This window comes from Pseudopipra pipra, chromosome W (genome assembly GCF_036250125.1).
Source record: "Pseudopipra pipra isolate bDixPip1 chromosome W, bDixPip1.hap1, whole genome shotgun sequence".
Lineage (NCBI taxonomy): Eukaryota > Metazoa > Chordata > Aves > Passeriformes > Pipridae > Pseudopipra > Pseudopipra pipra.
The window spans coordinates 25,023,294-25,046,529 of record NC_087580.1 but is presented as its reverse complement, the minus strand read 5'-3'; the positions used below and the strand labels follow the sequence as shown (position 1 = coordinate 25,046,529).

Here is a 23,236-nt window from a genome sequence, read left to right as displayed (position 1 = left end):
GACATTAGTAGTACTTATTCATTGACCAATTGAACAGTTGTCAGGTGATTCAATAGCATGTGCTACAATTTTAACAGTGACTGAATTATAGATTCACAAGAACAACATTCCCACCACAGTCGATCCACACCCAGTCAGAGATGTGTGGACACATCAAGAGCTTGCTGTGGAAAGGTCCCTCTCCCAAATTCTCCTGGTTGTCAGGGAAACACTCCCACAAATCCCTTTGTGTTTCCCAACACACAAGGGTCACAACTGGAGGAGTGTTTGTGGAGGGGGATCAGAATTGTCCTGGGCATCAGGGACAGTCTTTGGAGTGTTGCAAACTGGAGGGTTCCCGAGCTGGGAGAGGCTGCCAGAGGTGTCCCACTGAGAGGGAGGTGCTGGGGAGCTGCCAGGGCCTCCCTCAGCCCCGCTGGTTGTGGGATCCCAAGGGGACTGGCTTTAGTTATCTGCTGAATTTCCATCCTGGTGTCAGGAATGACTGGAGTTTCCAAACTGTTTAGGAATTGGATCCAAACTGTTCCATTTGGGTTCTGATTCAGGTAGGGAATATTCCAAGGTTTTCAGGGGATGACTCATTATCCTGTATACCCCAGTTCTTACACCCATCCAAATCAGCTGGATGGTTTATTGACAATGTGTCCCGAGGGGCGGCACCTCCGATGCCATAGAAACCCCTCCCCTGGATTAGGAAACCTTTGGAATTCCGGAGCTGTTCCAGTGGAGCATGAAAATGAACAGCAATTTTCCTAAAGCCCAGACCCCAGCAGAACAAAGCCAGGCCCCCTCAGTGTCAGAGCAAAGGTCCCCCATCCCTGTGTCCCTGTGGCCGCTGAGGCGGCAGCGCAGGCCCGAGGCGGTGCCGGGTCCCGGTGCAGCCGGGGCAGAGCGGCGGCTGCGCGAGCGGCAACCCCGGCGGTGAGTGCGGCAGCCCCGTGGGAGCGGCGGCTCCGGGCACAGACGCCGGCGGCAGCCGCTGTGGCGGCGGAGCAGCGACTCCGAGGCGCTGCAGGAGCGCCGGCTCCGCTCGCAGGCGCCGGCAGTGTTGGGAAGCCGGTCCCGGGCGGCTGCGGGGCAGCGCAGGCCAAAAGCGGCAGCGGCGGCAGCCTCGTGGCAGCGGCGGCTCCGGGCAGACACGGCCCCGCTCCAGCGCTGCCGCCTCAGCGGCGCTCAGGGGACGGCGCGGCGGCTCCGGGGGCAGGGCCGGGGACTCCCTCTCGGGGCAGCCCCGGGCACCAAAGAGGACCAGGCCCCGCCGTGTTCTCAGCTCGCTTCTCTGCAGTTCTCACGGCATCTGAGCACAGCAGGGGATGGGGAAATTGAGCTCAACCACAACAGGAGCTCATGGAACCGAGTGGCCACAGGGACACTGCAGGGCCTCCTGGAATCCAGGGGCCGGTGGGACACTGGGGAGCCTCTTGGAGCCAAGGGAACCCTGGGATATTTTGGAACATCGTGGAATCAAGGAGCCATTGTGACACTGCAGGGCCTCATGGAACCAAAGGAATCCTGGAGAGATAGTGGAAACTCATGAAATCATCAGGGCCATTGTGACACTCCAGAACTTCATGGAACCAAGGGTCCGTTGTGACACTGAGGGACCTCATGGAACCAAAGGAACCCTGAGAGTTTTTGGAACCTCATGGAATCAAGGGGCCATTTCTGGCAGGATGCTCTGCTTGGATAATACCTAAAAACTGGTCAGAATGCAAACAATGCAAGCTCTCTGTGGTGAGTTACTGCTGGTGTCAAGGTGCTGATTTTAATGTTTAATTATGCTAAACCGAAAATGGTTCCTGAAACTTCAAACACACATCCTGCTTTCTGAAGCAGGATTTGACAGATAAGCTGCTCCCTGGCCTTGAAATACATCTGGCAGTCAAACCCTTGATAACTATAAAAGCCCCGTCCGACTGTCATGTGGCAGATTCTTCCACAGACTTCTTTGAAGTGTACGGAGCTTGTCCCATGAAGCAGGGACAGCTCTTCATGATCACTGCCCAGGGGTTAAGTGAAAGAGAGAGAACTACCCCCTGTTGTTATGGGGTGAGTTACCTCAATCTCTGCTTCAGGATTGTTTCTTTTTGCTGGCTTTGATCTAATACTTTAATAGAATTACTTTGATAGACTGCACTGTCCTATTGTACACTATAGTACTAGGAGGTTTTTGCTTTAGTACTGTGCAGGAAATAATTCTCTTTAAGGTCTTTTATCTATTCAATTGTGTGATCAATTTTCTGTTCATTTGTCATAATAAACAATTCATTTTATAGAAATATTTCTGATTTGCTATCACTACAACCTGCAGGACAAAGTGATTGAATCACACCTCTATAATTCCTCAATTAAAATCAAATTCTGAGTTTAAGATTGGATCCAGCCACCCCCAGGCTCCTCTCTGAGAAGGAATTTAGAAAGCGAGTGGGTCCTTTCTGCCCCTCGTAGCTCAACGAGACGGCTTCTGCCATCAACTTTGTCTAAGCCTTCCACCCCCCCAGCCCCAAGCCGTGACACATGGGCATGTCTTGTGCATGCAGTGCAAACATGGACTCCTGAGCTGGTCATTTGCTGTCCCTCCTTGGAGGGAAGAACAAGCCCAATGGCCTGGGGTGAGAGGCCAGTGCTGGGAGCGGCGCTGGCTGTGCCAGGGCACTGCTGGGTGCCCCCACCCTGAGCACTCCCACCCTTGTGCTGGTCACTGCTGTTTTCCTCTGCAGGGCGTTGTGTTGGGCACATCCTGGAGAGCAAAGTGGAAAGCAGATGGAAGCTTTGAGGCCCTGGCCTGAGGAGATGCCCCTGCAGGATGGCAGTGCTGCTGCAGAGGTCAGCTCTGTGCCAGCAGTGCCCGTGGCTGTCCCTGCCTGCAGTCCCTGGACAGTCCTGCAGCAGGACTGGCACCGACTGCCAGAGCACTGAGGCCTCCAACAACACAGGGCTCTGAAGGACAGTGTGGAAGGGAAGGGAGAGGAGGCCATGGAGGAGAAGGGCTGCTGCTCTCTGGCAGTGCTGCTCTGCTGGGACTCTTTTCTGGCCCAGCTCTGCACAGAGGCACCGACCCTGCAGCTGCAGAGAAGTCAGAGAGGAAAGATGTCAGGTAAACAAGTCAAGGCAGAGTTCTTTATTTGGTATTTAAGCACACAGTGAGTACAATTGCCAATTTGTACAGCCTGTGGGCCAGAGTAGAAAAGAAAACACTGAATTGAAAATGGTGTTTATATATATAAAGATAGAAACATATATCCTTTTAGATATATTTATAGATATAAAGAATTTTTGGTGTGAACAAATTCTCACAAAAATAACACTCCTATCAGGAGCAAAAAAATCAAAGAAGATATGGTGGGCCTTAAATGAAGTTCATAACAGGACTGGCCTTTAATGAGGAACATAACATGCAGAAGAAGGAGAGTTTATTGCTTCTGAAAAACACCCAGTTATGAGTTTCCTCAGGGCATCCTTGATCTCCTGATTCCTCAGGCTGTAGATGAGGGGGTTCAGTGCTGGAGGCACCACTGAGTACAGAACTGACACCACTAGATCCAGGGATGGGGAGGAGATGGAGGGGGGCTTCAGGTAGGCAAAGAATGAGGTGCTAATAAACAGGGAGACCACGGCCAGGTGAGGGAGGCAGGTGGAAAAGGCTTTGTGCCGTCCCTGCTGAGAGGGGATCCTCAGCACAGCCCTGAAGATCTGCACATAGGAGAACACAATGAAAACAAAACAACCAAACATTAAACAGCCAATAACCACAATAAGCCCAAGTTCCCTGAGGTAGCCTGAGTGTGAGCAGGAGAGCTTGAGGATGTGTGGGATTTCACAGAAGAACTGGCCCAGGGCATTGCCCTGGCACAGGGGCAGGGAAAATGTATTGGCTGTGTGCAGCAGAGCACTGAGAAACCCAGTGGCCCAGGCAGCTGCTGCCATGTGGGCACAAGCTCTGCTGCCCAGGATGGTCCTGTAGTGCAGGGGTTTGCAGATGGCAACGTAGCGGTCGTAGCACATGATGGTGAGGAGGGAAAACTCTGTTGAAAGCAAGAAGACAAGCAGAAAGACCTGTGCAGCACATCCCATGTAAGAGATGGTTGTGGTGTTCTGGAGGGAATTGTGCATGGCTTTGGGGACAGTGGTGCAGATGCAGCCCAGGTCTGTGAGGGAGAGGTTGAGCAGGAAGAAGCCCATGGGGGTGTGCAGGTGGTGGTCACAGGCTACGGCGCTGAGGATGAGGCCGTTGGCCAGGAGGGCAGCCAGGGAGATGGCCAGGAAGAGCCAGAAGTGCAGGAGCTGCAGCTCCCGCCTGTCTGCGAATGCCAGGAGGAGGAACTGGGGCATGGAGCTGCTGTTGGCCATTTGCTGCTTCCCAGCACAGGGACGCTACTCAGAAACATGAAAGGACAGGGAGAAGTTAAGACAGACTCCTCTAAGCAAAGACACTTTATGTCTCACATAAATCCCCGAACTAAAAGGCTTTTCCTTTCCCTTGTTTGTGCTGAGGGTGCTGTGAGGAACAGGAGCTCTGCTCATGTGCTGCCAAGGGCTCAGTTTTCCCCTGCCCCAGTGGGGACATGGAGCTGCTCTGCCACAGCATCAAACCCTCCCAAGGGATGTCAGGCATCATCCACCTTTAAGGGAAAAGTTCAGTCTCCACTCTCAAGACATGGAGCATTGTGGGCTTAAGTGGGAAGGCTTAGCATGCCCTTAAAATAATGTTATCTGTGTTTATTATTTTTGATGGTTTCATCTGGTACCTGTTCTTGTCAGGAGTACAAATCCTCATTTTTATGATACAAAATGTAACAAGACTTTAAACAGGAGAGGACAAAAAGCTCAGCTCTCTGTAGCTTAGTGCAGAGCCAGGAGAGCTGCACTGTCCCTCCGTCTGTTCCCATCTGCCCTGTGCTTTCCCTCGTCCTGCCTGAACATAACTTCACATGCAAATTAATTTTTAATAAACCCAAATACCTACAGTCTGATGAGTGCAGGGCAGCACTGTTTAAAAGGGCAGCTTTGTTAAATCTTCTCTGTTCCAGCCCAGCAATACAGCATTGCCCAGGGGAATCTCTGGATGTGCAGGCTCTGATGGCAACGTCAGAACAACTCTGAGGAGGCTGGAAAATTGACCCAGAGCTACATGTAATACACAGGTGTGGGGATTTCTGCTACTGCCTGGTCTCTTCTCCTCTAAGAGGAATAGATTTGGCATTTCAGTGCCTCCTCCTGAACTGTGAGATTAATTTTTATGACCAATTTCCCACCCAGAAAACACATATTTGAAGATGGAAAGAACAGGATCTTACATTGTCACGTATCCCATGACTTGCTGTGCTTTCTTAAAACTCCTCTGAGAAATGTTCTGTAATGACCTGGAGCTGTGAGCAGCCCTCACAACCTGCAGCCTATTCTAAAAAGGTTAAGAGTCCTTCCCTGCCCTTCCAGGGGTTGCTCCTTGCCCACAGCCCTTCTGCCCCAGCCCTGGCAGCAGCTCCCTGGGCCGGCTGAATTCCTGCCCAGCACAGCACCCTGGGCTGCAGGACCCTGCTCTGCCCCACAGCCCTGGGCACCCCTGGCTGCACCCCCGGCTTCACAGCTCTTCCAAAGTGCCCCAAAACAGCCCCTTCTCACCCATCCCATCAGCTGGGGCTGGGCCAGCTTTAGGAGATGCCTCCAGGAGCTGCCCCTGCACTGCCCTGCAGCCACAGACTCACCGTGTGCCGCCCTGCCAAGATTCCTCCTGCAGGGAGCTCTCAGCCCTCCTGCCAGTGCTGAGCCCCTTGAAGCTGTGTCTGTGCCCTGCTGGTGTCCCTGAGCTGCCCTGGCAGTGCCCTCAGCCCTGCTGGGCTGTGCAGAGGAGCTGCTCCTGGGCAGAGTTGTCTCTTTGAACCTTCTCTTGGTTGCCAGGAGCTCCCTGTGTGCCAGGAGCCCAGCCCAGCTCAGCAGCACAGCAACAGCCCCAAGCATTTCATCACCCTCAGGGGGGTTAGGTGTTGTTTACATGAGACTCAGTCCCTGAGAGGAAGTTCAAACAACTTTTCAAGAAGTCAAAGTGAGATTGAAACACTGAAGTTTCTTGTAGTGCTAATGAGTCTCACTGAGGGACACAACTGAGAAGGTGTCCCCAGGTTCCTGTTAGAGCAGGAAACTGCAGACAGTGATGACAAGGATGGACAAGCAAGGCAAAGGTGGCTCTGATGCTGAATAAACCTTGACTTCTTTCCTTAATCCAACGGGCCACGGTCTGACCCCCAGCCCCTGGGAAGGCAGATCCTGTCCCTGCCTCATTCCTCAGGGCTCTTCCTGGGGCACAGGGATGTGGGATGTGCAATGCCAAGGGCAGGACCATGGGGTGGCACCTGCCAGGCTGCTGAGCAGGGACAAGGAGGCCATGAGGCCCCAGGGTTGCAAGGGCCACTCCCCTCCTCCTGGCATCAGGGGCACAGACAGCAGCCCTGGCCAAAGGCCTGCAGAAGGTGGCTCTGTCAGGGCCTTTCAGCTTCTCCCCATCCCTGTCTCCTCTCCAGCCCAGGCTGTCCTACGGTGTCCATGCCCTGCCCCTTTCCCTGCAGGCTGTCGTCATCCCCCCGGCTGCCCCACCTGGCTGGCACCTTCCTGCACTGACATCTCTGTGTCCTCCCTGGCTCTTCCTGGACACACAAAGCCTTGGGCTCATCCAGACTCCTGGGTGACGTGTTCCAGCCCAGTGTTTTCCATGGAGTGAAATTCCTTTTTCCTCATGTCCACTCAGGACCTCCCCAGCTGCACTTGGCATTAATTCTTTCTTTCTCATGCTCTTTTCTGCTCTGACAAAAGGATCCACCATCTCTAAATCCTCCCTTCAAGCCCTCTCAGGGCTGTCCTGTACTGTCCTCAGTCTCCACACCATTGAGGCCACAGCTCCTTAGCCCCTGTTTAGTGCTCATGTGCTTGAGAGCTTTAAAGCCCATCTTGGGAGATCTCTGGGCACTCATTAATCTTTTTGCAGATGAAAATATTGTGCTCAAAGCCTAAGTAAATCACAGTTGCCATGACAACCAGCATGCATTCCCATTGCTATGGTCAGTTACCATGGCAAATAGAATACATTGCCATTGCCACAGTCAGTTACCATGGCAGCCATAATACATTGTCATTGCTATGGTCGGTTACCATGGCAACCATAATTGCTACAGTCATTTACTGTGGCAAACAACATACTTCCCACTGCTATGGTCAGTTACCATGGCAAACAGCATATATTCTCATTGCCACGGTCAGTTACCACAGCAACTACCATACATTCCCATTGCTAAGGTCAGTTACCGTGGCAACCATCACACATTCCCATTCCTACAGTCAGTTACCGTGGCAACGATCATACATTCCCACTGGTATGGTTGGTTACCATGGGAACCAGCATACAGTCTCATTGCCATGGTCAGTTACCACGGCAACCATCATATACTGCCATTGGTACAGTCAGTTACCTTGGCAACTATCATACTTTCCCGTTTTTACCGTCAATTACTACAGCAACCATCATACTTCACACTGGTACAATCGGTTACCATGGCAACCGTCACACATTCCCATTCCTACAGTCAGTTACCATGGCAAACACCATACATTCTTGTTTCTACGGTCAGTTACCATAACAAATATCATACATTCCCATTGCTACACACAGGTACCATGGCAACCATCACACATTCCCATTGCTATGGTCAGTTACAATGGCAACCATCATACATTCCTATTCCTACTGTCAGTTACCATAGCAAACATCATACATTGCCATTTCTACGGTCAGTTACCCTGGCAACGATCATACAGTCCCCTTGCTACTGTCATTTACCATGGCAACCATCATACAGTCGTGTTGCTACAGTCGGTCACTATGGCAACCAGCACACAATCCAATTGCTACGGTCAGTTACCACGGAAACCATCATACATTCCTGTTGCTATGGTCAGTTACCACGGAAACCACCATACATTCCCACTGTTACGGTCGGTTACTGTGGCAACCATCACACATCCCCATTGCTGTGGTCGGTTGCCATGGCAACCATCATAAGGACCAATGCTACAATCAGTTACCATGGCAACCATCATACAGCAGCATTGCTACAATCAGTTAGCATGGCAAACATCTGAAATCCAGTTTCTATGGTCAGTTACCATGGTAACCATCATACATTCCCGTTCCTACTGCCAGTTACCATGGCAACATCATAAATTCCCATTGCTACAGTCGGTTACCATGGCAACCATCATTCATTCCCATTCCTATGGTCAGTTACCATGGCAATCATCATAGCTCCCACTGCTGCGGTCAGTTACTATGGCAACCAGCATACATTCCCATTCCCACGGTCAGTTACTATAAGAACCACCATACATTCCCATTGCTACAGTAGGTTACCATGGCAACCATCATACATTGTCATTGCTATGTTCGGTTACCATGGCAACCATCATACAGTCACTTTGCTATGGTCGTTTACCATGGCAACTAACATACATTCTCGTTGCTATGGTCAGTTACCATGGTAACCAACATACTTTCAACTGGTACAGTCTGTTACCATGGCAACCGGCATACTCTGTCGTTGCTATGGTTAGTTACCATGGCAACCATCATTCATTCCCATTGCTACAGTCAGTTACCATGGCAAACATCATACTTCCCACTGCTATGGTCAGATACCATGGCAACCATCTTACATTCCCATTGCTATGGTCTGTTACCATGGCAACCATCATTCATTCCAGTTGCTAGGGTCAGTTACCATGGCAACCATCATTCATTCCAGTTGCTAGGGTCAGTTACCATGGCAAACGTCACACATTCCCCTTGCTACAGTCAGTTACCATGGCAACCATCAAACAGTTCCATTGCTTTGGTCTGTTACCATGGCAACCATCACACATTCCAGTTGCTAGGGTCAGTTACCATGGCAACCATCATACATTCTTATTGCTATGGTTGGTTACCATGGCAACCAGCATACATTTCCATTGCTACGGTCAGTTACCACAGGAACGATAATACTTCCCGCTGGTACAGTCAGTTACCATGGCAACCATCATACAGTCTTATTGCTATGGTCAGTTACCATGGCACGCATCACATATTTCCCACTGCAAAGGTCAGTTACCATGGAAACCATCATGCAGTCCCATTGCTATGGCCAGTTACTATGGCAACCATCATAGATTCCTGTTGCTACAATCGGTTACCATGGCAACCATCATACACTCCTATTGCTATGGTTGGTTACCATGGCAACGAGCATACATTTTTCTTTCTACAGTCACTTACCATGGCAACCATCATGCATTCTTACTGCTATGGTCGGTTACCATGGCAACCAGCATACATTCCCGTTTCTACAGTCAGTTACCATGGTAACCATCATACTTCCCACTGCTACGGTCGTTTACCATTGTAACCATCATACATTCCGGCTTCTATGGTCGGTTACTATGATAACCATCATGCATTCAAGTTGCTATGGTCAGTTACCATGGCAACCATCATATTTTCCTTTGGTACAGTCTGTTACCATGGCAACCAGCATACATTGTCATTGCCATGGTCAGTTACCATGGCAACCATGACGCATTCCCATTGCTACGGTTGGTTACCATGGCAAGCATCAATCATTCCTGTTGCTACAATCACCATGGCAACCATCACACATTTCCATTGTTACGGTTTGTTACCATGGCAACCATCATAGATTCGCATTGCTATGCTCAATTACCATGGCAACCATCATAAGGTTACATTCCTATGGTTGGCTACCGTGGTAACAAGGATACATTCCCGTTGCTACAGTCAGTTACCATAGGGACCATCATACTTCCCACTGGTACAGTCAGTTACCATGGCAACCATCATACATTCTCATTGATACTATCAGTTACCGTGGCAACCATCATAACTCTCACTGGTACAGTCAAATACCATGGCAACCATCATACATTCCCATTACAATGGTCGGTTACCATAGCAACCAGCATACATTTCCGTTGTTACACTCAGTTACCATGGCAACCATCAGACATTTCCATTGCTATGGGCAGTTACTATGGTAACCTCTTGGTTCCTCTTGGAGAGAAGCAGATGCAGATGAGCCTCCCTGTTGTCCACCAACCTTTAGAGCAGCTGTGCTCTAAAGGCCTGTGTCCCAAGGGCTGTCTTCACAAGACTCTGCAGAAACCTCTGGGACTCTTTGCATCCTGTCGTGGTGCCTTTCCAGTGAATTCCAGGGTTATCAAAGCCAACTTGAATGGGCTCTGTCTCACTCCACAAGGTCAACCAAACCAGTCTCTCCTCTCACCCTCACCCACAAAAGTTCACCCAATTTCTTCATCTCCTAAAGCATCTTCACAGGTCCAAGAAGTTCCTTCCCACTAAGGACACCTCTCTCCTGCTCTTTCTCTCCTGTGTCTCCTTGACCTTCTCTCCCAACCCATCACAGCCCTGCAACCTGGGAACTGTCTCAGCAGGCCTGGGCTGGTATTGCCTGCAAGTGGAATGAAGAGAGACTTGGGGCTGCAGCTCCTCCTGCCTGTGCCCCACACGCAGGGCATTGGGGCCTGCCTGGCTGCAGCCCCTCAGTGGGGGCACCGGGGTAAGAACAGACTTGCAGTGGGGAAAGCTGCTCTGAAAGCCCCGAGAGCTGGGCTGTGCAGAGGCTTTGCTGACAAATGGCCTTGGGGGTGGATGTGCTGGGACTCAGGCCCAGGGTGAAAATCCCAGGCCTGATCCCTGAGGAGATCAGCACGTGCTGCTGAAATGCTGGGGGAGAGAAGAGCCAGCAGAGGGAGGAAACAAGTGTGGACAGCCTGGGCTGATGTGCTTTGGACTCGTGCCTGGCCCGGCCTTGGCTGGGCAGAGAAGGGACAGCCTTTGTGTCCCTGCAGGGCTGGGATTCACTCCCTGCCCCAAAGGCCCCCAATGTGTCTGAGAAGCCCTGGGTGGTGCCTGTCCCACAACTGCTGGGAATGGGGACGGGGTTCCTGCACAGGCCCTGTGCTGTCCATGGCAGCTGCTGCACTTGTGCTGCAGAGCCCTGGCACCTCCCCTGGCACTACAGGCCCCTCTTTGGCTGTTCAATCCAGGCTCAGCTGCCCTGAATTAGGTTCAGCAGTGAAGGGATGTCCATGAGACAATGGCCATCGTACTCCAAGGACATATAGAAAATACCCTGCTAAAGAACAGGAGAGAGACCTCTCTCCCTGTGCCACCTGACTCCATTTGGTCACCTGAACACCTCTAGGGGCTGCCCTGGACAGAAGGAACAGTGACAGGTTCCCCTGTCCTACGTGTGGGCCCCTTCTGCCACTGAAGTTGGCCAAAGCAATGTCCTAGCAGCCTCCAAGAAGATCCCACAGCTGCTGCCCTGTCCCGAGACACTGCTCCATTGGAGCCTGCAGTTCCCAGCAGGAATCTCAGTCACCTCTGGCCCCTCAGAAGGAACCAGGGGTTTGTGTCCCAGCAGGTCACTCCTGGCTTTGGTCTTCATTCATTGCCAGGGGAGCTGGGACAAGGAGTCACCTGCAGGTGCCTGTTTTGGGCCCACCAAAGTGGGGCAGGAGGAATCCCAGCCCATGGGGGTTGTGGAGGGAGCTGAGTGTCCTTCTGGCCCCAGGGCTGCAGAGCCACAAGGAGACACCTCTGTTGACTCAGCTGAGTCCCTTCCCTCAGTGCAGGTGAAGGAGATCCCTCCTGGGCACTGTCTGGGTTTCCTGTCTAATGATGGGACATGAAAAGGGGCCTCTTGAACTCTGTGTCTGTTTGGAGAAATGACCCTGCTAAAAGAAGTGTCTGTGCCCAAGTGAGAGAAGGCACATCATTATTTCCTTCAGCTGTGTGCCAGCAGGTTTCCCTGGAGCCCTAGGGACAGCTGGAGGGAGCCCAGAGGGGCAGAGAAAGGGCTGGCTGGGGCTGTTGCTGTGCTGCTGAGCTGGGCCAGGCTCCTGGCACACAGGGAGCTCCTGGCAACCAAGAAGAGCTTCAAAGAGACAGCTCTGCCCAGGAGCAGCTCCTCTGCACAGCCCAGCAGGGCTGAGGGCACTGCCTGCAGCACCCAGGGCACAGGAGAGAAGGCAGAGAGATGAGAGGCAGCCTGGGCTGGGAGGTGACTGAGCTCTCACTGGGGGGGAAACCTTCCCAGGATTTGAATGAAGAATTCTCTGGCTGTAGGAAAGTTCAGCTTGCCTTCCTGGAGGCATCTCCTAAAGCTGCCACATCCCACAGCTTCCAGGATCTTTCAGCAGGACTCTCCCAGTTGCTGCAGTGCAGAGGAAGTGGCCATATGGCAGAGCAGGGCAGGAGCTGCAGGCAGCAAGGGCAGAGAGGAGAAGGGAGTAGGAGGTTCAAAGGATCCTGGGGTGGGAGGACAGGGCAGAGCTGCTCAGGGCAGGAACCTTGCCAGCCCTTTGCCATGGTCAGGCTGTGGCTGCAGAGCAGTGCAGGTGAGTTCCTGCAAGTGCCTCTCCCAGCTGCCAAATGCCCCCAGTGGCAGGAGCTGTCAGGATGGCTCTGCTGGATTTGCTGGGGTGCAGCAGGAGAAGCTGCTGCAGAGCAGGACTTGCTGCTGCCCCATCAGAGGCCCAGGGCCAGAAGGTTCCCTGTGGCAGGGCTGGCTGTGGGGTGGGAAGGTGGGGGTGCAGCCAGGGGTGCCCAGGGCTGTGGTGCAGAGCAGGGTCCTGCCCCCAGGGCTCTGTGTGCTGGGGCAGGGACTCTGCTGCCTGCCAGGGTCAGCTCTCAGCCCGGCCAAGGAGCTGCCACGGGGCTGAGGGAGAAGGGCTGTGGGGAAGGAACAGCTCCTGGGAGGGCAGAGCAGGGCAGAGTCGATCTGATCTCCAAAGTGGGCTGCAGGGATGAGGGCTGGTCACAGCTCAAGACCAAAGCAGCAAATTTCCCAGAAGGTATTTGCAAAAGGCACAGACAGACAGGGGGTACCCTAAAGAGAATGAACCAGTTCTTTCAGTGTTATACTCTGGGTTGTCTGGGTGCTGACTGTGACAAGGAAATTAATCTCTGAGCACAGGAGGAGACACTGAAACTTGAACTCTGTTAGATTAGAGGGGATTGAACCTGAGAGTATTAGACATCAAAACTGTCTAATAGACACATCAGTGTCACTTGTTCAGCCTCCTCAGGGTTGCTCTGACATTGCCATCAGAGCCTGCCCAGGCAGAGATGCCCCTGGGCAGTGCCCTGTGCTGCTGGGAGGGCTCTGCAGGGCAGAGCTGAGCCCCCAGGGCTGGGATGGGCTCTGGTAGCACTGGCAGTGTCCAGCTCTGAGCCCAGGGAAGCAGCTGCTGGCAGGGACAGCTCCAGGCAGCAAAGCCCTGGGCAGGGAGTGGGGGGCAAGTGCCCCCAAGGCCTGGGGGAGGGGGCTTTCAGACAGCTCTGGGGGGCCTTCCCTGCAGCTCTGCTGGGCACTGTGTGCTGGGCAAGGAGCTGCCTCTGCCTGGAGAACATCTCCCCTGCGGGACCCTGCCCTCTCTGTTGGGCCTGCGCTGCTGGGTTTGGAGCTTCCCCCAGCAAGGCCCAGCTCTGCCTGGGCAGGATCCTGGGCAGTGCTGAGCCTTCCCTTGGGGGTGGGCACTCTCCTGTCCCAGCCCTTGGCTTCTCTGCAGGAGGGCTCCTGTCCTACTCTGTCCAGCACAACTACAGTGCTGGCCTGGAAACACGTTGAACTACTTGGCAACACATGGCAAGAGCTCCTGCCACACACAGCCCTCTGCCAGCACATATTAGAGAGAAAAAATTGATTTAATCCTTAAATGAATTGTATTGAAATCTGGAGTGATATTGTCAGAGGCGTCTGTCTAAACTTTACCCTGTGGCTTCCTTTTCTGAGTAGCGTCCCTGTGCTAAGAAGCAGCAAATGTCCAACAGCAGCTCCATGCCCCAGTTCCTCCTCCTGGCATTCGCAGACAGGAGGGAGCTACAGCTCCTGCACTTCTGGATCTTCCTGGCCATCTCCCTGGCTGCCCTCCTGGCCAACGGCCTCATCCTCAGCACCATAGCCTGTGACCACCACCTGCACACCCCCATGGGCTTCTTCCTGCTCAACCTCTCCCTCACAGACCTGGGCTGCATCTGCACCACTGTCCCCAAAGCCATGCACAATTCCCTCCAGAACACCACAACCATCTCCTATGCAGGATGTGCTGCACAGGTTTTTCTCCTCATATTCTTATTTGCAGCAGAGTTTTCCCTCCTCACCATCATGTGCTACGACCGCTACGTTGCCATCTGCAAACCCCTGCACTATGGGACCATCCTGGGCAGCAGAGCTTGTGCCCACATGGCAGCAGCTGCCTGGGCCACTGGGTTTCTCAGTGCTCTGCTGCACACAGCCAATACATTTTCCCTGCCCCTGTGCCAGGGCAATGCCCTGGGCCAGTTCTTCTGTGAACTCCCACACATCCTCAAGCTCTCCTGCTCACACTCAGGCTACCTCAGGGAACTTGGGCTTATTGTGGTTAGTTTCTTTTTAATATTTGGTTGTTTCATTTTCATTGTTTTCTCCTATGTGCAGATCTTCAGGGCTGTGCTGAGGATCCCCTCTCAGCAGGGACGGCACAAAGCCTTTTCCATGTGCCTCCCTCACCTGACCGTGCTCTCCCTGTTTATCAGCACCTTATTCTTTGCCTACCTGAAGCCCCCCTCCATCTCCTCCCCATCCCTGGATCTGGTGGTGTCAGTTCTATACTCGGTGGTTCCTCCAACACTGAACCCCTTCATCTACAGCCTGAGGAACCAGGAGCTCAAGGATGCCCTGAGGAAACTCATAACTGGGTGTTTTTCAGAAGCAACAAACTTTCTTTCTTCTGCATGTTATGGGCATCATTAAAGGCCAATCCTGTTATGGACTTCATTAAAGGCCCACCATATCTTCTCTATTTTTTGCTCTTGGTAGGGGTGTTATTTTTGTGGGAATTTGTTCACACCAAAAAATCTTTATATCTATAATTATAGATATAAAGATTATATATATATTTGTATATATATATTTATATATACATAAACACCATTTTCAATTCAGTGTTTGCCTTTCTACCCTGGCCCACAGGCTGTACAAATTGGCAATTGTACTCACTGGGTGCTTAAACCAAATAAAGAACTCTGCATCAACTTGTTTGCCTGACATCTTTCCTCTCTGACTTCTCTGCAGCTGCAGGGTCGGTGCCTCTGTGCAGAGCTGGGCCAGAAAAGAGTCCCAGCAGAGCAGCACTGCCAGGGAGCAGCAGCCCTTCTCCTCCATGGCCTCCTCTCCCTTCCCTTCCACACTGTCCTGCAGAGCCCTGTGTTGTTGGAGGCCTCAGTGCTCTGGCAGTCGGTGCCAGTCCTGCTGCAGGACTGTCCAGGGACTGCAGGCAGGGACAGCCACGGGCACTGCTGGCACAGAGCTGACCTCTGCAGCAGCACTGCCATCCTGCAGGGGCATCTCCTCAGGCCAGGGCCTCAAAGCTTCCATCTGCTTTCCACTTTGCTCTCCAGGATGTGCCCAACACAACGCCCTGCAGAGGAAAACAGCAGTGACCAGCACAAGGGTGGGAGTGCTCAGGGTGGGGGCACCCAGCAGTGCCCTGGCACAGCCAGCGCCGCTCCCAGCACTGGCCTCTCACCCCAGGCCATTGGGCTTGTTCTTCCCTCCAAGGAGGGACAGCAGATGACCAGCTCAGGAGTCCATGTTTGCACTGCATGCACAAGACATGCCCATGTGTCACGGCTTGGGGCTGGGGGGGTGGAAGGCTTAGACAAAGTTGATGGCAGAAGCCGTCTCGTTGAGCTACGAGGTGCAGAAAGGACCCACTCGCTTTCTAAATTCCTTCTCAGAGAGGAGCCTGGGGGTGGCTGGATCCAATCTCAGGCTCAGAGTTTGGGTTATATTGAAGGAATTATAGAGGTGTGATTCAATCACTTTGTCCTCCAGGTTTTTGTGATGACAAATCGGAAATATTTCTATAAAATGAATGATTTATTATGACAAATGAACAGAAAATTTACCAGACAAGTGAACAGACGGAAGACCTCAATCAGAATTATTTCCTGCACAGTATAAAAGCCAAAAACTCCTAGCAGTATAGTGTAAGATAGGACAGTGCAGTCTATCAAAGTCATTCTATTAATTGGATCAAAGCCAGCAAAAAGAAACAATCCTGAAGCAGAGACTGAGGTAACTCACCCCACAACGACAGGGGGTAGTTCTCTCTCTTTCACTTAACCCCTGGGGAATGACCATGAAGAGCTGTCCCTGCTTCATGGGAGAAGCTCCACACACATCAAGGAAGTCTGTGGAAGAATCTGCCCCATGACAGTTGGACGGGGCTTTTATAGTTATCAAGGGTTTGACTGCCAGACATATTTGCAGGCCAGGGAGCAGCTTATCTGTCAAATCTTGCTTCAGAAAGCAGGATGTGTGTTTGAAGTTTCATGAAGCATTTTGGGTTTAGCATAATTCAACATTAAAAACAGCACCTTGACACCAGCAGTAACTCATCACAGAGAGTGTGCATTGTTTGCATTCTCTGACAATTTTTTAGGTATTATCAGAGCAGAGCATCCTGCCAGAAATGGCCCCTTGATTCCATGAGGTTGCAAAAGCTCTCAGGGTTCCTTTGGTTCCTTGAGGCCCCACAGTGTCACAATGGTTCCTTGATTCTAGGATGTTCCAAAACATCCCAGGGTTCCCTTGGCTCCAAGAGGCTCCCCAGTGTCCCACCGGCCCCTGGATTCCAGGAGGCCCTGCAGTGTCCCAATGGCCACTCGGTTCCAGGAGCCACAGCGGCTGCCGCCGGCGTCTGTGCCCGGAGCCGCCGCTCCCACGGGGCTGCCGCACTCACCGCCGGGGTTGCCGCTCGCGCAGCCGCCGCTCTGCCCCGGCTGCACCGGGACCCGGCACCGCCTCGGGCCTGCGCTGCCGCCTCAGCGGCCACAGGGACACAGGGATGGGGGACCTTTGCTCTGCCACTGAGGGGGCCTGGCTTTGTTCTGCTGGGGTCTGGGCTTTAGGAAAATTGCTGTTCATTTTCATGCTCCACTGAAACAGCTCCTGAATTCCAAAGGTTTCCTAATCCAGGGGAGGGGTTTCTATGGCATCGGAGGTGCCGCCCCTCGGGACACATTGTCAATAAACCATCCAGCTGATTTGGATGGGTTGGCCTGTGATCAGTCAGTGCTTTGGGGAATGCTCTATTCTGGTTGAATGTTGCCCTAGAACCTTTTGCCAAGCTCCCTTATTTTCTGAAGTTTGCCAGTAAAAGTGTGTTTTTTGACCTCCTGAGAAAATGTGTGCAGTGTCTTCTCCCTTGCGGTCTCTCTCAAGGTATTAAAAGAACTGAAGGCCCTTTTCAAATAATTGGAGGCTGGAAATTTTTGGTGCATTTTATATTTTCAGCGTAAAACCACTTTGCTGAGCTTGTAGTTCAAACCTGGGGTCTCACAGTCACCATCCCTGGAAGTGTTCAAAAAACATGGAGCTGTGGCACTTGGGGACACGGTTTAGTGGTGAAGATGCCAGTGTTGGGTTAATGGTTGGACTCCATGATCTCAGAGGTCTTTTCCGACCTTAACAATTCTATGATTCTGTGGTGACTCAACCACTTCCCTGGACATTCTGTTCCAATGCTTGATAACCCTTGGCTGCAGCCAAGGAACAGACCAGTGATTTTCACAGTGTTCCTGGATCACAGGATGTCCAAAGCCAAGGACATTTCCATCAGCACCTTGTCCTTCCTGCAGACCAGAGTCACCTGAAGCCTCCAGGCCCTCCACAATGGCAGAGACCCCCCAGGCAGCAAAGCCCTGTCCTGCCAGGCTGCCCAGCCCAGCTCTGTGTCACCCTGGCCCTGGGGACAGCAGGGTTTGCTCTCCTTGGGGCACCTCAGTCCCTCTGCCATTGCCATCTGCCCCCACCCCAGCAGGCTCTGGAGCAAAGCACAGCTGAGGTCCAGCACAGCTCTACTCTGACAGAAAGAACCTGCAGTCAGGGACAGGAAGAGGACAAAGTCTTGTTTAACCAGCCTGAGGAATAAGGGGATCAATGACACCCTGTATTCCTGGGCACTTGAATGACCCTGTGCATCAGGTTTGGTAGCAGGGAGGGGGCTGCAGGTTTCCCTTAGGGAAGAGGAGATCAAGAGTTGACTCTGTGTCAGAGAGAGCCAGTTTCAGGTGGCTCCAAAATGGACCAGTCAGTGCCCAAAGCTGAGCCAAAAAGCAATTCCAGAGGCACCTCTGTGATAACCCTTTGGAGAAAGGATAAAATCCAGGGTGCTGGGACCCAGAGAGGAGTGAGAGAAATGGGGGAGAAACAACCCTGCAGGCACCAAGGGGAGTGGAGAAGGAGGAGGAGTGGGAGAGCCTTGGTGGGCACCTGGCAGCCAAAAGCCAACCCCCCAGCCCTGAGAGCCACAGCTGAGCCCAGCACAAAAGCTCCTTTAGGTCTGAAGGTTCTTTACAGAAGCTTTTTAGCAGAGCTGCCAGATGGGCCATCAAAGGGGATGCTCAGCTGGGTCTGAAACCTGGGTGATCCCTGTCAGCCTTGGCTCTGTAGGAAAGAACTATAGAATCCTAAATAGTTTGAATCAGATGGGACCTTTATAGGACATGTAGTCCAACTCCCCCACAGTGAACAGGTTCACGTTCAACTAGATCAGGTTGCTCAGAGCCCTTTCTAAACTGGCCTTGAATGTTTCCAAGGGTGGGGCTTCTATGACCTCTCTGGGCAACCTGTGCCAGTGTTTCACCACCCTCAGTATAAAAATATTCTTCCTTATATCTAGTTCAAATCTGCTCTTTTTTAGTTGAAAACCATTATCACTTGTCTTATTACAACTAAGTCTGTGCCCATCCTTCTTATAGGTATGATCTCAGGAGCTCCTGACAAGCCTTGACCAAACCAGCTGAGCAATGAAGAGCCCCTGGACTGGACCAGGGTGTGGTGAAGTGTCCCTGGACTGGACCAAGGGTGTGGTGAAGTGTCCTTGCACTAGACCAGGTGCTCCTGGATGATAAAGATGGGAACAATCCAGAGTGGAACAGCTAGGGATCACAGGGTAATCAGTCATCCCATGAAAGCCTTGAAATATTCCCTGCCTGAATCACAGCCCAAATGGAACAGTTTGGATACAATTCCCAAATAGTTTGGAAACTCCAGTCATTACTGACACCAGGATGGAAATTCAGCAGATAACTAAAGCCAGTCACCTTGGGAGCCCACAACCAGCAGGGCTGAGGGAGGCCCTGGCAGCTCCCCAGCACCTCCCTCTCAGTGGGACACCTCTGGCAGCCTCTCCCAGCTCGGGAACCCTCCAGTTTGCAACACTCCAAAGACCGGCGCTGGTGCCCAGGACAATTCTGATGCCCCTCAACAAACACTCCTCCAGCTGTGACCCTTGTCTGTTGGCAAACACAAAGGGATTTGTGGGAGTGTTTCCCTGACAACCAGGAGAATTTGGGAGAGGGACCTTTCCACACCCAGCTCTTGATGTGTCCACACATCTCTGCCTGGGTGTGGGTGTGAATTGACTGTGGTGGGAATGTTGTTATTGGGAATCTATAATTCAGTCACTGTTAAAATTGTTAGCAAATACTATTGAATCACTTGATAATTGTTCAATTGTTCAATGAATAAGTACTACTAATGTCTTTTGCCCCCTTGTCTTTGGATCCAAATCCTTTGCACCCTGACCCAAGACTCTGTGTAAATCATTCTCTTTCATCAAAAAATATATTTTTTTTCGTGATGTCCACTTTAAAATCTTCCTCCTTAGCTAAACTACAAAACAACTCCAATTAGCAGTAGAAATCTTGATGACTTGAAGACAATTAAAAGAAAGGAAAATAATTTGTTTTTCAATGTTTTAATGGGTCCCACAGTGTGTTTGGAGTTGCATCAGCTGTCAGTCCAAGATGGGCCATGTCAGAACTGCTGAGGTTGGGGGGTGAGGAGCAAGGTGGATCATACAGGGTCTGTCTGGATCTCCTGAGGAGACACTCAGCATCAAGATCACTTGGAGAACACCTTTATCACCTCTTGTCTGAACTTAAAAATAGCCATAATTGAATTAAAACAAAAAAAGTACAAACTTTGAAGACTTGTTTTGAAATTGCCTTGAAGACAATTAAAGGAAGACAAAGAGATCCTGAGGGATTTCTGGAATTTAATGAGCCCCACGGTGTGTTTGCAGCCCAGCCCATGATCCTGAGGTACTGAGAGAAGATTGAAGCAGCTGCTCAAGAAGTCAGAAGCCAAACTCCAAGTGCCTTGAAGCATTGCTGGGCCCCACTGAGGGCAGGCACTGCCAAAGCCTCCCCAGGGACTCCTTGGAGCAGCTCCTTGGAGGCCAGGAGTGCAGGCAGACAAAGGCTCTGGGCAGGCCCCTGCAATGCTGAGCAAAGCCTGCCTTGGTTTTGTGGAGCACAAAGGCCAAGGCCTGAGCCCCAGGCCCTGGCCCAGCAGATCCTGTCCCTCCCGGCTGGCTCAGGGCTGTTTGGGGGCACTCGGATGGGAGGGGGAGGAACAACAAAGGCCCAAAACTGGGCAACCCCTGCCAGGCTCCTGAGGGAGGGACGAGGCAGAAACCAAGGGCAGAACCTGCCAGGAAAGTTGGTTGTGGTGGCCTGAGGGGCAGAGGCAGCTGCCAGAGGCAAGGGGACAAAGGCCTGGGTGCCTTTGGGCCTTGCAGCCCTGCCAGAGCCCTTGGCCATCTCTCCTGCAGGCTGTCCTGCCCTGGCCCTGCTGCTGCTCTGGCCTTGCAGGCTGCACACACCCCTCCTGCCTTCCCACCCCCTCCCAGCAGCATTTCTAGACCCTCCCTGATGTCTCTGCACCAGCTCTGGCTGTTGCCATGTGCACTTGGCCTTATTACCTTGGATCCTGAGCCCCTGTCCCACAGGACATCCCTGCCAGAGCCCAGGCCCTTCTCCTGGGGGTCACTGCAGAGCTGAGCAGATCCAGGTCACCTCCCATTCCTCTGCCAACCCCCTGGGCCTGCTCTGGGCTCTCCAGGTCCTTGCCCTGCTCCCAAGGGCTGTGGGGGTGCTTAATGTTCAGGGCTTGGGGTTTAGAGCTCAGAGTTGGGATTAGGCAAAACTTTGGGAGGTTTGTTGTTCTGCTGGCAGTTCAAGATTAGGGGAAGAGCTTTTTGGGCTAGGTCAGGATTAAAGCTTGGCTTTTCATACTGGTAATAAAGGTTTGGGAATGGGGTGGGCACTGGAGTACAAATAAGAGTCTGGAGTTCTGGGATTGGGCTTTTTCTGGCTTGGAATTAGGGCAGTGGATTCCTTTCCATGGGAGGGGCAGCACTTTTAGGTAGTGTTGGGGCTTCAGGTTACAAAGAGAGTAAAGGCCTACCAGGAGTGTTTGCACAGTCAGTGTTTCAGCACCCTCAGCATTACCTGAACCTGGTTTTACCTCATCAAAATCCTTCCTCTCTGTTGATCAAGCCCCTCTTTCCTTCCCCAGTTTTCCTTCCCTTTTGTCCCAGTTCCTCCCAACCTCCTCAGAACTTTCATCAGGATGGGCTCAGCTTTGTGATAACATGCTGCAACCTCATGGAATCAAGGAGCCACTGTGAAACTGCAGAACCTCATGGAATTATGGGGCCATTGTGACGTTGGGGAAACCCTTGGAATCAAGAGGCCACTGGGACACTCCAGGGCCCCAGGGAGCCAAAGGAACCCAGGGACAGTGGGCAACCTGATGAAATAAAGGGGACATTGTGACACTGCAGAAACCCATGGAATCCGGAGGCCATTGTGGCACTGCAGGGGCTCTTGGAAACATAGAAACCCCGGGCTACTGTGGAATTTCATGGAATCGAGAGGCCATTGTGACACTGGGGAACTTCATGGAACAAAAGGAATCCAGGGACTTCTCCATACCAGTGTTAGGAAAAGACCTCAGCCTTCAGGAAGTGCCTGGAGGGGAACCCCTTTGCTGCTGGAACTGCTGTTGTGGAGCCCAGCCCTGTCCCAGCAGTGCCCAGGGCCTGTCCCTGCCTGTGCTCACAGGCCTGACCCACAGCAGGACAGTGACTGAGCTGCCAGAGCACTCAGGCCTTGGGCACGGACAGGAAAGGAGAGGGTGGGAGTGCAAAGAGAGCAGCTCTGAACAGATCCAGTTCAGGTGCTCCCTGGCAGTGCGGGGACTCTTTTCCTCTCCACATTTCCAAATATGGAAATGTCCTCCAGCTTCAGGGGAGGTCTTGAGGAAGAATCTGGAAAAAAGCATTTGTGTCCTTTCTTACACTCAGAGATTGTGATTCCTCATGTACAAACTAACACAGGGAGGATGTTTGACAAATATCTTTCTGCACAAACTTTTATTTTGTTTAAATGCACACAAAGGATGACTCCTCATTTGTATATTTTGTGGGTCAAACAGAAGAAAGAGATAGACAGTGAATTCTATATGGGATGAAGAATAAAATTTCAGTGTTAATGACATGAACAGAAGTAAAAAAAACAGAAAAGTCCCCCACCACCACCACTCTCAGAAGCTTTAGAAGGCAGGCTGGGCCCAAAATGAGTTATACAAGGAGTGTTCTGCAGAAGAAAAGATGGAGTTTATTGCTTCTCAAAAAACCTGTAGTCATCATTTTCCTTATAGCATCCTTGAGCTCCTGGTTCCTCAGGCTGTAGATGAGGGAGTTCAGTGCTGGAGGAACCACCACGTACAGAACTGACACCACCAGATCCAGGGATGGGGAGGAGATGGAGGGGGGCTTCAGGTAGGCAAATGTGGCAGTGTTGACAAAGAGGGAGACCACGGCCAGGTGAGGGAGGCACGTGGAAAAGGCTTTGTGCCGTCCCTGCTGAGAGGGGATCCTCAGCACAGCCCTGAAGATCTGCACATAGAAGAAAACCATGAAAATGAAACAACCAAATGATAAACTGGCAGTAACCTCAATGAGCCCAATTTCCCTGCGGTAGCCTGAGTGTGAGCAGGAGAGCTTGAGGATGTGTGGGATTTCACAGAAGAACTGGCCCAGGGCATTGCCCTGGCACAGGGGCAGGGAAAAGGTACTGGCTGTGTGCAGCAGAGCACTGAGAAAGCCAGTGGCCCAGGCAGCTGCTGCCATGTGGGCACAAGCTCTGCTGCCCAGGAGGGTCCCGTAGTGCAGGGGTTTGCAGATGGCAACGTAGCGGTCGTAGCACATGATGGTGAGGAAGTAAAACTCTGCTGACATGAAGAACAGAAAGAAAAAGACCTGGGCAGCACAT

General features: G+C 52.0%; 2 protein-coding genes and 1 long non-coding RNA gene across 3 annotated transcripts in view; 1 reads left to right on the top strand and 2 right to left on the bottom strand.

The window, feature by feature from the left end:
- Window positions 1-23,236, bottom strand: part of LOC135405723 (uncharacterized) — a 267,008-nt gene that overhangs the window by 143,549 nt on the left and 100,223 nt on the right. The window lies entirely within an intron of this gene.
- Window positions 3,379-4,350, bottom strand: LOC135406393 (olfactory receptor 14A16-like). Its single transcript, XM_064640792.1, has one exon. It carries the CDS (start codon window positions 4,348-4,350, stop codon window positions 3,379-3,381), a length of 972 nt encoding a protein of 323 aa, XP_064496862.1.
- LOC135406392 (olfactory receptor 14J1-like) lies at window positions 14,232-14,858 on the top strand. The gene has a single exon (XM_064640791.1). It carries the CDS (start codon window positions 14,232-14,234, stop codon window positions 14,856-14,858), a length of 627 nt encoding a protein of 208 aa, XP_064496861.1.

What these genes read in the sequence shown, in the direction of transcription:
- LOC135406393 (XM_064640792.1), bottom strand. Translation starts at nt 4,350, where the DNA reads ATGGCCAACAGCAGCTCCATGCCCCAGTTCCTCCTCCTGGCATTCGCA.
- LOC135406392 (XM_064640791.1), top strand. Translation starts at nt 14,232, where the DNA reads ATGTGCTACGACCGCTACGTTGCCATCTGCAAACCCCTGCACTATGGG.